The sequence below is a fragment of the Mus musculus genome, chromosome 10 (assembly GCF_000001635.26).
Source record: "Mus musculus strain C57BL/6J chromosome 10, GRCm38.p6 C57BL/6J".
Taxonomy (NCBI): Eukaryota; Metazoa; Chordata; class Mammalia; order Rodentia; family Muridae; genus Mus; species Mus musculus.
The window spans coordinates 86,032,815-86,047,081 of record NC_000076.6 but is presented as its reverse complement, the minus strand read 5'-3'; the positions used below and the strand labels follow the sequence as shown (position 1 = coordinate 86,047,081).

Below are 14,267 nucleotides of genomic sequence, written 5' to 3'. Positions count from 1 at the left end.
TTCACAATGTAGAATGGTAATAGATTTAGATTACCCAAACACAATAAGATTTTTATGAAAAAAAAAAAACAAAAAACAAAAAACAAAAAAGCCTTGTTATAGTTCAATGAAAAATATATTGACTTTTCTTTGAAAGTAAGGACTAAGCCTAAAATTAAAAGACATTTTCATTACCAATATTTAACAATAAGAGTAAAAAGGAGCCTTTCAACCTTGACTCACTACTTATCCGAGTCACAAAGCATTAGTCTTCATGTTTAAAAGTACCTACTTCTTTCCAGTCTGTGTCAGGACCTCTGACAGTGCCATCTGAGAAAGTAAAACAAAATATAAATTATTACAAACCACTTCATGCAGCCAATATCAAACAGCGCAGACATGGGGCATCTGTACCCACACACTGCACATCATTATTTCTACAGTGAGTCAAGTGGTCTTCACTGCTATGTGTACTACCTAATGGTAAGCAGTGACCCTCAGGACACTGTGGGACAGCATGTGCCTTCTGCCCCAGGCTCATGAAGGTGGGCCAGCTGCTTCTAAGCTGTGTCTTGAGTTACACTGACCTAGCCAACAGCATCTCTAACTATCTGCATTACAGCCCACATTTATTCCTGAAGTCAAACTGAGCAGACTTTCTTCTCTAGGTAGGTTACATATTTTCTGCCCACCAAAGAGTATGAGCACACAAATGAAATGAGGAAAAAATTTAATCAACTTCAAATCTAATGAACTGAGGGAAAAGCTGGCCGAGTCTTCTCTGTAAGTTATAACTAGCCTTGAAGTTAATGAAAGCTCTAGCCCAGTAGTCCTCGACCTGTGGGTCATGACCCCTTTGGGAGTTGAACAACCCTTTCACAGGGGTCCCCTAAGACCATCATCAGAAAACACAAATATATTATGACTCACAACTGTAGCACAATGACAGTTATGAAGTAGCAACAAAAATAATGTTATGGTGGTGGTCAGCAGAACATGAGGGCTGAGGATTAGGAAGGCTGAGAGCCACTGTGCTAGCCCCGTACAACTTTTACACAAGACAGCTGACTCAGGAGCTGTGATCCGCTATTAGAAATGAACGAGACCAAAGGCACTTAAATGCACAGAGGAGGGGGCATTTGTTCCCCTTGTATGATTTTATACTATAGCCCGCTTTCTCTTGTCAGTTGTTCCATGTATGTTGATCACACTGTCTTTTTTTTTAGTTACTTGTCTGTAAGATAAAGTTTTCCTGGGAACACAGACTATCTTGAGAATTACAGCAACCTTCCTGCTCAGCCTCCCACATGCTGGGATTACAGGCATACACCATTCCTGGTTTATACAAGGCTGGAGATGGAACCCAGGCTCCATAGATGCTAGGCAACCACTCTACTACCTGAGCCACATCCCCAGCCCTGCCTTTTCTTTCCAACTATGATTTTCTTTTTGTACCACACTTGTTACCTACTGTCACAAAGTAACACCCTAAGTTTGGGATGTAAGGACAAAAAGGAAGGATCAAGGTCACTCACATTTCTTAAGGAACAACCACCCAATTTTAAGACTCCATGACTGACTCCATGATAGTCTACTAAAAGGGGGTCTACCCGACAGATTTCCACAGCTAGAGTAGTATGTTAACAGCATATGCACATTTTCATTACAATGTTTTTGACAGGACACGCACAGAAAAGTATGTTCAGCACAGTAAGTACCTACTTGAGACCACCCACTCTTATTTCTACTATAGTATTGCTCTCTGCCTGTTTTATAAACGGATCCATCAAGTCAATTTCATGGCCCACCCTACAGTTGAAAACACCAGCTTCAAAGATACCAGAATGTCAGCACTGGCAAAGAAACGCTCCCAGCCAGGCTCTTCTGGCCTTGATCTGGAAATTGTGGTATACCAGGTCTAGCATCTCATCACTGCTGCAGTGGCCACCACAAGCAGCACACTGAGGGTGACACTGGTCCCAAGGCAGTGGGTAGCAGTGCAGTTCATTTAAGTCAGAGACTGAAAACGCTCTCTGGTCTTCTATTTTATATCCTGACGTAGTTGTTTATTGTGACTAAAGGGTTGTATTGCAGAAAATATGAAAAAAAAAAGTACACAGATAGCGTTTGTGGCACAGGCCAGCATCAGGAAACCTACAGCTTCTTTACTCAAAAGCTACTCCTTAGCAAGCTGCAGACTGGGGGACAGGGATATCCTTGTGGAGGAGGGGTGAGGGGAGGTTATTATGGGATGTGGAACAGTCAGAGGGGTGAACTGGGAGGGGGATAAAATCTGAAGTGTAAAAAGAAAAGATTAAATAAAAATTAAAAGGAAAAAAAAGAAAAAGAAAACAAAACAAAACAAAACAAGCTGCAGACCAAAACAGTAAAGGAAAAAAACATACAAATGTATACTTAAAAGTTTTAGCCACCTGAGTAACACCATGGCAACCATGACAAAGAACATTTTTTTCTCCCATCAACATGTCATTATGTAAATCACCTCGAAAATCCCGCAGATACAAACACCTCCACAGCAGTGGGTCATTTGACGCAATGAGGAGGTCATGACAGACTGCAGACAGGGCCAGGACAGAATGAACATCCAAAAGTCGGAAGATGCGTAGTTTCAGCTCCAGTGGAAGGACAACCAGCCCAAACACATCTGGAAGGTTCAGTACTAGAGGGAAAAGGAGCACCAGGAGTTACTGAGTAAGGAAGAACAGCACCAAAAGCTGCCACCGCTGATCTCTGAAAGGTGACAGGGCTGGACCATGGCTGTCTCTTTCACCCACTACCATCACGCTTCACTTAACTCACTCTCGGCAACACACTGAACTTCAGCACGGACTCTTCTGAGAACCAGCACATGGCTAGGCTCTGCCACGGAAGCTCCTTATGCAGGTCACTCCGCCAAAGCAAACCCCCCCCCACACACACACACACACACACGAACACGACTAGAAATAAGTGGCTCACTATGACACAAAGGAGAGAAAGCTGACTTATAAAAGGTCTTCTGAAAAATATGAAGCTTGCTGAATAACAATCTCACCATCCATAAAATAACCATAATAAAATCTAGTTCAAAGTTACTAATATTCAACATCACCAATGTAAAAATATCTAGTGCCCAATAAACGTTGCTTCCAAGCAATGGAGGCAGTAAAGCTGGAGAGAAGGCACAGCCGTCAGGAGCACCTACTGCTGCTCTTGCAGAGCATGCAGGCTTGTTTCCCTGCACCACATGTGGATCACCACCATCTGTAACTCCACCTGGCCTCTCCTGATCTCTGCCAGTGCTGCAAGCACACACGGAACACACATACCTACAAGCAAATTACTCATACACGTAATTGTGTGGGTTTTTCTTTCAACTTTTAAGATGCTTTTTTAAAAAAAAAAAAATATGATCCAGTTATGACTTAACAGATAAAGGTGCCTGCCATTCAGGCTGACCTGAGCTCAATTCTCTGGGATCATATAATGCAAAAAAGAACCAATTCTTACAAGTTGTCCTCTGACCTCCATACAAGTGTCCTGCATAGTGACCCAAATGCAAATGTGAACACATGTTCACATACATGTATACATACACACACTCACTCACTCACACACAAAATAAATAAATATAATAAAAAACTTTAAGGAAGGACACTCATTTTACATGCTATATATACTTTTGTTTACTGATCTGGCCTATTATGGGCCAGAAAGTGAGATACAAAACTGATTAAGACACATTCTTTACCTTCAAGTCACAACCTTACACTGAAAAGAAACCATGTCAGCCACTGAGGTACAGTGCAAACGCTGCCATGGAAACAGGTGTGGCAGGGAAGCTGAGCCAGGAGGATCACAATTCAAGGCAAAGCCTGGGCTACACAGTGAGATGAACCTGTCTCAGAAGAAACACTGAAACAAAGAAAAAGTGGGTAATACTTAAGGAATACATATGCAGTGACTTAAAAGCAGAGTTTCAGTAGAAGGGAGAAAGACAAGGCAGATCTCTGCATTAATGGGAACACTGAGCTCTGACCACTCTTTCAGTCACTCAACAGTAACAGTTTACCCTACCTCCTCACCTTGCCGTGTGAAAGCCAGAAGAGGGTACACCAGCTGGTCTTTGAAGAGACGAGAGAGCTTCTTAAGATCTTTGTACACTTTGGCTGCGCTTTCCCCTAGAGTGTTTTTACAAAGTAGAAGTCAAAACCAAATAGAAAAACCTGGAGTGGCATCTGTCTTCCAGTTCTGCCAAACAAAATCCAAGTGTTAAATATTCTTGAGTAGCTCCTACACAGAAGGGAAACTGAAATCCTTAAAAGAGGCGGCGCAGCACATGACTGACAAAAGTCAGTCTCAGGTGCAAAAACTAATGTCCAACTAAGAAGAAACAAACTCAAATACAGCTGAGAGGCTTCAGAGAAAAAGGGGTCTGTACACACTACCAAGATGTACCAACTAGCTAACAGTCCGTTCTGGGCACTATTAGTGTAGAAATGCAGCATGAAGCCCAAGAAAGGGACAGTACCTAGTACACAACAAACGTATCAAAGCAGTGTCAGGCAGCTCTCCAGCTCTTCCATCAGCAGTTTCCTCCAAGAGAAACTGTACCACTCCACCCTTTCTAAAAACATGGTAGAGAGTCTATCCTCAGTCCCAGGAATGATGGGGCCGGAAGGGTACAAACCTAACTGTGCCTGATCCAAAATACTCATTTTTCCAAGTATCCACAATCACAGAATAGCCATCTGTGCTGGTTTAATGCCAACTTAACGTAAGCCACAGTAATTTTAGAAAAGGGAACCCCGACTGAAAAAATGCCCCCATCAGATTGGCCTGTGGTGTATTTTCTTGATTGACACAGGGCCCAGCTCACTATGGGTAGTGTCACCCCTGGGGCTGAAATTATGGAACAAGCAAGAAAGCAGCATTCATCTCTGGGTTCTGCATCAGTTCTTGCCTCCAGATTACAGCCTTGATTTCCTACCCCTCACTTCCCTGGATGATGGATTACAAGCTGTAAAATGAAATGAACAGTGAATGAAGTCTGTCTCCACCAGAGCCCAGCTATTCTACCACAGAAGACCCTGATTACTCCAACACAGCCGAAGGACGAGAAAACGACCTTAAAACCAAATATACAGTGATGATAGAGGTCCTTTAAACAAAATGAATAAATCCTTTAAACAAATTCAAGAGAAAGCAAACAAACAACTGGAGGAAATAAATAATTTCTCCGAGGAAATCTAAGACAACGCAGAGGGTGGAAGGAAAGGAGTAAAACTGCTCAAGACTAGAAAGAAGAATTAGAAGCAATAAAGAATATCAAATGAGAGAATTCTGGAAATGAAAAATTTAGGAATGCTAATAGGAACTACAGATGCAAGCATAACCAACAGAATATGAGACAGAAGAGAGAATCCAAGGATACATGGTTCAAAGAAAATATTAAAAAACATTCCTAAGACAAAACATCCCAGAAATCTGGAATACTATGAAAAGACCAAACCTAACAATAACAGGAATAGAGGAAGAAGAAGAATCCCAAATCTACAGTGCAGAAAATATTTTCAATAAAACTGTAGAATTCCTAACTTAAAGAAGGAAATGTCTATAAAAGTAGGAGCATACAGAACACCAAGTGGATTGGTCCAGAAAAGAAAGTCCCCTTGCCACATAATAATGAAAACATTAACATACAGAACAAAGAAAGAATATTAAAAGCTACAAGGAAAAAAAGACCAAGTAATATATAGAGGCAGGCCTATTAGAATTATGACTGACTTCTCAATGGGGATTCTAAAAGTCAGGAGGTCCTGAATAAATGTGCCTAAAAGACCAGAGATGCCAGGTCAGACTGCTATACCCTGCTAAACTTTCAACCACCAAAGATGGAGGAAATAAGATACTCAATGATACAGCCAAATTTAAACAATATCTATCTACAAATCCAACCTACAAAAGGTGCTAGAAGGAAAACTTCCCCTCCTGAAAAGGTTAACTACACCTATGAAAACAAGAAAGAAAAAAAAAAAAAACTCACACCAGCAAAATAAAAAAAAGCAAAAGTGTACATGCACACACGCGTACACACACACACACACAAAATATAACCAACAAAAACAATGAAATCAGTGATCATTGGTCATTGATCTCCCTCAATATCAATGGTCTCAATTTCTTCAATAAAAGACACAGACTAACAGAATAGATGTGAAAACAAGATCTCTGATCCTACTGCATCCAAGAAATAATACTTCAACATCAAGGAAAGATATTACCTCAGGTTAAGAGTTGGAAAATAATATACTAAATGGACCTAAGAAACAAGCCATTTTAATATTTAACAAAATACACTTCAAACCAAAAATAATCAAAAGAGACGGGGAAGGACACTTTTCAAAAAAGAAAAAAAAAATCCACCAAAATGACATTTCAGTTCTTAACATCTATGCCCAAACACAAAGGTAGCTGAGATTGTGAAAAGAAACACTACTACAGCTTAAATCATATATTGACCCTTACACACTAATAAGGAGAGACTTCAATACCCACAATTACCTGGACAATTTATCTAGACGAAAACCAAACAAAAAATGTTGGAGTTAACAAATGTTATAAACCAAATAGATCTAACAGTTACAGACATTTAACCCAAACACAGAAAAAAAAATACCTTCTTCTCAGCACCTCATGGAACTTGCTGCAAAATTTACCTCATTCATAAAGCAAGTCTCAATAGACACAAGAAAACTGAAATAACTCCCTGCCATGAATCAGACCACCATGAATTAATGATAACAACAACAGAAACAACATAAAGCTTACAAACTCGTGGAAACTGAACAACTCTCTACTGAATGAAAAATGGGTCAAGACCAGGGCCAAAAAGGGGGAGTGGGTGGGCAGGGGAGTGGGGGTGGGTGGGTATGGGGGACTTTTGGTATCGCATTGGAAATGTAAATGAGCTAAATACCTAATAAAAAATGGAAAAAAAAAAAGAAAGAAAAATGGGTCAAGACAGAATGAAAAAAGAAAGTAAAGACTTTCTAGAATTCATTAAAAAAAAAAAGTTGGATATCTCATATTAACAATTTAACAGCTCACCTGAAAAATCTAGTAAAAGCAAACACCCAAAGGGTCCTTTAAGAAAATCAGCAAAACAGACAAACCCTTATCCAAATAACTAAATGAGACAGAATAGCCAAAGTAATAAAATCAGAAACAAGAAGGAGAACATAACAGATACTGAGGAGTTCCAAAGAATTATAAGGACATAATTTAAAAAGCTGTGTTCCATCAAGTTGGAAAATCTAAAAGAAATGGACAATTTTCTCCACAGGTACCACTTACCAAAGTTAAGTCAAGATCAGATAAATAATAAACCCTTTGTGAAATAAAAGCAGTCATTAAAAGTCTTCCAATCAAAAGGACCAACTCGCCAATCAGTGGTGGCACACGCATTTAATCCCAGCACTTGGGAGGCAGAGGCAGGCGGATTTCCGAGTTCGAGGCCAGCCTGGTCTACAGAGTACAGAGTGAGTTCCAGGACAGCCAGGGATACAAAAAAACAAACAAACAAAGCAAAAACAAATCAAAAGGACCAACTCCACATTAGACAGGGAACTAATAACCAAGATATATAAAGAACCCAAGAAACTAGATATCACAAAACCAAGTAATCTAATTTTAAAATGGGGCACAGGCAATCAGGCATTGTGACACATACCTTTAATCCTAGCACTCATGAGACAGAAGTAGATGGATCTCCGAGTTCAAAGCCAGCCTGGTCTAAAAAGTGAATTCTAGGCTAGCCAGGACTACATACATACATACATACATACATACATACATACATACATACATATTGGGGTACAGATCTAAATCAAGGATTCTTATTAAAGAAATCTCAAATGGCTAAGAAACACTTAAAGAAATGTTCAACACTCTTAGCCATCAGGGAAATGCAAGTCAAACCTACTTTGAGAGTCTATCTTAGACCTGTCAAAATGGCTAAGATCAGTAACACTAGTGACAGCTCACTAGTGTGGAGCAAGGAGAGTGCTCCTCCGTTGCTGGTGGGAGCACAAGCTTACCCAGCCACTACAGAAATCAATAGGGCAGTTCCTCAGAAAACTATCTGCCTCAAGATCCAGCTACACCACTCTTGGGCATCTACCCAGAGGATGTTCCATCCTACAACACAGACACTGTTCAACTATGTTCATTGTAGCTTTATTCATAAGAGCCAGAAACTGGAAATAACCTAGATGCTCCTCTTCAAAAAAAACAGAAAAAAAAAATGTGGTATGTGCTCACTTCAGCAGCACATATACTAAAATTGGAACACTACAGAGATTAACATGGTCCCTATGCAAGTTTGACAGGCAAATTTGTGAAGCATTCTGTATTCTTGAAAACTGGGGATAGTTCTAACTCAAAACTCAGCTCTACCACTCCTGTGAATAAACCCAAAAGATGCCCCACCATGCCACAAGGACACTTGCTCAACTATGTTCATAGCAGCTTTATTCGTAAAAGTCAGAAACTGGAAATCTAGGTGTCCCTCAACCATGGAATAAATAAAGAACATTTACACAATGGAGTACTACTGAACTATTAATAAGCAATGTCATCATGGAATTTGTAGGCAAATGGATGGAACTACAAAAGATCATCCTGAGTGAGGTAACCCAGACCTAGAAAGACATCATGATATGTACTTGCTAATAAGTAGATATTAGCCATAAAGTACAGGATGTTACAATCTAGACACAACGAGGGCCCAAGGAAGGATGCTTGAATCTCACTGAGAAGGGGAAATAAAATAGATATGGAGGTGGACAGAAGGAGGGATCTGGGTGGGAGAAGAGGAGAGGAGGAAAGAGGTTCAAGTGTGGGGAGGATGGAGAGAGAGAGAACTGGAACTGCTGTTGGGGGCATCTCCGGGGTGAGCTGTTTCTAGCTGTTCCTCAGACAACGGAAACTCCCAGGAATCTATGAGGGTGCCCCTAGCTAAGTCTACTAGCAACTGGGGATAAGGAACCTGAAACGGCCACTCCTGTAACAGGCAAAAGGTCCCAACTGAGGGACTTGGACACCAACCCAGCTACAAAACCTTTGACTTACAATTTGTCCTGCCTACAGTAAGTGCAGGGGTAAAGATGGAGCAGAAACTGAGGGAAAGAATAACCAGTGACTGGCCCAGCCTGAGAACCAGACCAAGAGAATGAGTTCACCCCTGACACGGTTCATGATACTCTGCTATACTTACAGACAGGAGCCTAGCATGGCTGTCCTCTGAGAGGCTCCACTCAGCAGCTGATGGAAACAGATGCAGAGACCCACAGCCAAGCAGTAGGTGGAGCTTGGGGAATCTTGTGGAAGAGGGGAAGGATTAAAGGAGCCAAAGAAGTCAAGGTCACCACAACTAACCCTACAAAATCAACTAACCTAGATCCATAGGGGCTCACAGAGACTGAGTCACTAGCCACAGAGCATGAATAGAACAGACCTATGCCCCCTACACATATGTAACAGATATGTAGCTTGGTCTTCATTTGGGACCCAGGGCTGTCTCTGATTCTGCTGCCTCCCTTTGGATCCCTTTTCCTTAACTGGACTGCCCTTATCTGCCTCAATAGGAGAAGATGCACCTAGTCCTACTGTAACGTTATATGCCAAGGCAGACTGATAACCATGGAAGGCCTCCCCTCCTCTGAAGAGAAAGGGAGGAGAGGGTGGGACTGGAAGTGGAGGAGGGAGGGGAAGCTGCAACTGGGATGTAAAATAAATAAATAAATGGGGAAAAAAAGAAAATGCCATACCTTTACACATGAGTATTATTCAGCTGTTAAAAAAATGACATCATGAAATTTACAGGCAAATGGGTGGAACTAGAAAAAAAATCATCCTGAGAGAGGTAATCCAGACCCAGAAAAACAAATGTGGTATGTATTAATTTATAAGTGGATATTAGCCATAAGTAAATGATAACCAAGCTATGATCAATAGACCCAGAGAGGTTAGGTACAGAGGAAGGGTCTAGGGGAGACACATGAAACTCGCGGGGAAGGGGAAACTGGAGGCAGGCGGGGGACAGGAACAGGAGGATCTGGAGGGCACAGGGAGGGGAGACTGGGTAGAGGGAGAGAATACAGGAAGAGAGATGAAACTGAGGAGCATTTGAGGGATGACATGAAAACTAGTGCATTGGAAACTTCTTAAAATATATGAAGATGGTCCTAATTGAGTTGCCCTAATAACTGAGATAGGGAGTCTCAAAGTCTCATTACCAAACAAGGCTTCCAGTATCGAGACTGGGTTGCATTTAGTTGAGTTGTTAGCCAAGGTACTCCATAAAAACTCCCAAACAATCCAGAGTGTTCCTAAAGAGAAGCAGAAACACCAACCTGGCCACAAAACCTCTGCCCTATAATTTGTCCTGCATACAAAATATGCTAGCGCAATGGTGGCATAGAACTTGTGGCAGTAGCCAACCAATGTCTGATTTGACTTAAGGTCAACGCAACGAGTCAGAGCCAATACCTGACATCGTAACCAAGAATTCGAGACTAGAGAGCCCAGAGACCTAGAGTAAAACCAAATACTAGTAGTCTTAAAAATGAAAAATAGTATCAATAAAATAACTGCTAATGGTATTTTGTTATAGTCAAAACTCAGTGCCCTATCCAGTCAGCAGAGGCTTCTTCCACAGCAGATGGGACCGATAGACACCCACAGGCTGACATTACACAGAGAAAGCTAAATGAGATGTTACCATCAAATCCCTCCCCTCAGAGCTCAAGGCTGTTATCTCTTGGAAAGGGAGTGGACAGGAGGGAAGGTGGGGAAATTGGAAGAATAGAGGGAAGGGAAACTAAAATCAGGATTATTATATGAGAAAAAATAGTTTCAATTTTAAAAAATCAGGGATAGAATTTGAAATATAAATGAAGAAAATACCTAATAAAATAAATAAATAAATCATTTTGGGGAACTGGGGCAGAGGGATCAGGTGTAAGAGGAGGAGAGACGGAAATCGTCAGCAGGCAAGGAGGGCATCTCTAGGACATGCCAGAGATCTGGGATAGGGGAGGCTCCAGACAGTCTATGGGGGTGACACTAGCTAAGACTTCTAGCAGTGGGGGACATGGAGTCTGAAGTAGCCACCTCCTATAGCCAGTCAGGACTCCCAATGGAGGGATAAGGATTCCAATCCACTCACAAAACCTTCAACCCACAATGTGTCCTGCCTACGAGCTGTATAGGGACAAAGACAAAGCAGAGGCAGAGGGAAAGGACAGCCAACGGCTGACCCAAACTGAGACCGGCAAGAACCAATCTCTCTGACACTACGAATGATACTGTCGTGTTTACAGGGTCCTGGCATGGCTGTCCTCTGAAAGGCTCCACTCAGCAGCTGCTGGAACTAGATACAGAGACCCACGGCCAAACATTAGATGGAGCTTATGGAAGAGTTAGGGTAAGGACTGAGGGACCTGAAGAGGATAGGGACTCAGCAGGAAGACCAACAGAGTCAATTAACCTGGACCCTAGGGGGCTATCAAGAGACAGAACCACCAACCAAAGAGTGCGCATGGGCTGGACCTAGCCCCCCACCCCATATGTAGCAAATGTGCAGCTTAGTCTTCATTAGGGTCCCTGAATCTGTTGCCTGCCTGTGGACCCCATTCCCCTAACTGGGCCACCTAGTCCTGCAGTGACTTGATGTCCCAGGGTGGGGTGATATCTGGGGAGAGAGGGGGAGCCTCACCTTTCTCAGAGGAGAAGGGGGAGTGTTAGGAGGAGCTATGTGAAATGGAATTGGAAAAAGGATGGGCTGATACTGGGATGTAAAGTAAATAAATAATGAAAAAAATCAATTTGGTTCAAAGTGTTTTTTCAAATGTGAAAATCAATTTTCTTTAAATTTTTTTCTCTCAATAACGTTGTTCCTTTGTAAGGGAGGGAATTTTTCCTTCTCTCACATTGTTGAAGCATGGTAGTATGTTTCATGTGTATATGGTGTCTGATTCGTGTCTAAGAATGATAGACACAACATAGTGTGTAGAGAAATGTCAGTTTCATAGAATTGCTCTTCAGATCTTCAATACATTATTTTTCTTTAAATTCCGTAACAAACAAATAAACAAGCAAAATAAAACCAGTGTTTGACTAGGAACTTGGGAGAGTAACATGAGCTTCTGGGGGCTAAACTATGAGCCACAATAAAACTGACTTGCCAAGTGAACCCAATACAAAAGTACTTCGGAAAAATACTCCACTAAAGTCTATAAACTTTTCCAGAGAAAGAACTTCCTCCCTCCCTTCCATTTCTTTGTTCCATATTTAATAAAGAACAAGAATCTAAGCTAGGCCCCTACATAAGGTTGTTTTTAAAAGTCAAATGATCTACTCTACTGATTCCCTCAACTACTCTACTGAAATGATTTAGCCTTATCTAGAACTATTTCCTTATCTTTAGTAACATGAGCATAAAACCTGCTTTAGAGTGTGAAATGTTTACTCATGGCAAGCTCCTACCTAGTACAAAGATAAATATGGTTCTGAGGACTTTTAAGCTCTCTGATTATGACAGAAAACATTACAGATTTATGAGTCCAGCACACATTCTCAATAGGGGCAAGGTCACCCTAACAGTGGCAAAAACTGGCTCCTGGGGAATACAAATCTGAACCCTCAAAAAGGTCACAGTATTGACATAGGGAGTATATTTGTGGTACTGAAATTCCACAGGAAAGACTGACTGTATGGCAAAGAATAAGGGGGCTAGGAGTCCTTAAAGGAGCAGCAGTAAGGAAATAGTAGGCTGACTAAAGAGTGGTCCAGGGCCAAGATGTGGATGAGCATCCAGCCGGAGAGCACTGTAAGAACACGCTGTGCTGGCCCTCTTCCCAACAGCTTCCTGGGGCCTCATCTCCCTCTAAATTCACAAGACTGTATCTTCAGAGGAGCAGGCTGCATGAAACCAGACTTAACTCAGATGCTACCTACTATAAGCACCATCCCTCCCTCTGCTCAACACTCCTCTTACTATTTACCACAAGGACTAAAAAGACTGGACACACCCAGAACAAAACAGAAAAGAAAAGATCATTCATTCTTCTCTCCACCCATCACTCCTATAGACCACCTGGTCTTTCACAATTAAGGTTTAAACAAAAACAATAAAACGAGAAACCTGACTTTTTTACTTCTATTAGTAATTTTATAGGATATAGACAAAGCCATACTAAGAACCCAAACTTTAAGGAAATTCTAACATTAAATAGTAGCATTTATATTTAAAATATTCAAGTAGTTTTTCCTCTATTAATATTCAATAAAAAAAACTACATTGAATTACTTGTAAGAAACATAGATCTTCTCTGTTAAATACACAGTAGAAAGATCTCCATAGATAAACACAAGAAACCAGGAGGGAGCATGAAACATCAGTGGGACAAATGATGCCCAAGCGTTAGTTCTTAACAGTATGAATATTAACTCAATGTTCAAAGACCTCAAGAACTGTAAAAACCAAATTCAAATTGTAATCAAATCCTCTGCTCCCCCCCCCCCATTTATGGTGCAGAGGTGACTCCCGGGGCCTTGTACATGCTAGGCAAATGCTACATCACTGAGCCCTAAACACCTGAATTCTTGGAAGCAATACTGCTTTGGAATTCGCTTTAATCTATTTAGAAACGGTCAGGCTTCAGTTTTCAGTGAACCTCTCAAAGCTTCCTTCCAAAAGTTAAGGCAGAGTTACATCACCTGGTTCTACTCCAGCAGCAACGTAGGATCCTGGCTGCAGCTGCACTGACTTCACGTTTTTAATCCCACCGTTGACTTTTATTGTAGCTGTAAATAAACAAAAGAAAGATGATAACTCGACCGTCACTTCCTGAATGGATTCCCTTTGTAGTGCAGGCCCTTTTCCTTACCTCTGTGAACTATGGGTAATTATTCCAAACAAACTGCTCGGAGCCCATTCTTCCTCTCAAAGCACAGTCAAAAGGCTAAACCTGCCATGAAGGAATCAGCCTCAAACACCACCTTTTAAAGACTACAGTAAGTCTCTTCATACAGAATCCACAAAGTATCACCAACAGCAGCTTATTAGTAATTGACAGATCTGCAACAAGGTCAGTAAGAAGCAGGCAAGCACAAAAGAGCATTATTTCTAATGAAGTCACTAAAACACTATGCATTTTTTTAAATCCTTGGCAATGGTCAATCCTTGTTCATTAACAGGATCCTGCTAGTTTGCACAGCACCAC

General features: G+C 41.3%; 1 protein-coding gene and 1 non-coding gene across 6 annotated transcripts in view; one reads left to right on the top strand and one right to left on the bottom strand.

The window, feature by feature from the left end:
* The window catches only part of Fbxo7 (F-box protein 7), a 31,425-nt gene that overhangs the window by 4,792 nt on the left and 12,366 nt on the right, over positions 1 to 14,267 (bottom strand). For 4 of the 5 annotated variants that reach the window (XM_011243556.3, NM_153195.2, NM_001347151.1 and 1 more), the window contains exons 5-8: positions 13,762 to 13,848; positions 4,065 to 4,160; positions 2,483 to 2,659; positions 272 to 309 (exon numbers count right to left, since the gene is read on the bottom strand). In XM_011243556.3, the coding sequence (XP_011241858.1) occupies positions 272 to 309; positions 2,483 to 2,659; positions 4,065 to 4,160; positions 13,762 to 13,848 (398 nt within the window). The remainder of the gene's footprint in view (positions 1 to 271; positions 310 to 2,482; positions 2,660 to 4,064; positions 4,161 to 13,761; positions 13,849 to 14,267) is intronic. The other variant, XM_017314077.2, reaches the window with a different exon arrangement.
* On the top strand, positions 8,294 to 8,397 carry Gm24430. The gene has a single exon (XR_003949059.1). It is a non-coding gene; the product is annotated as a U6 spliceosomal RNA (small nuclear RNA).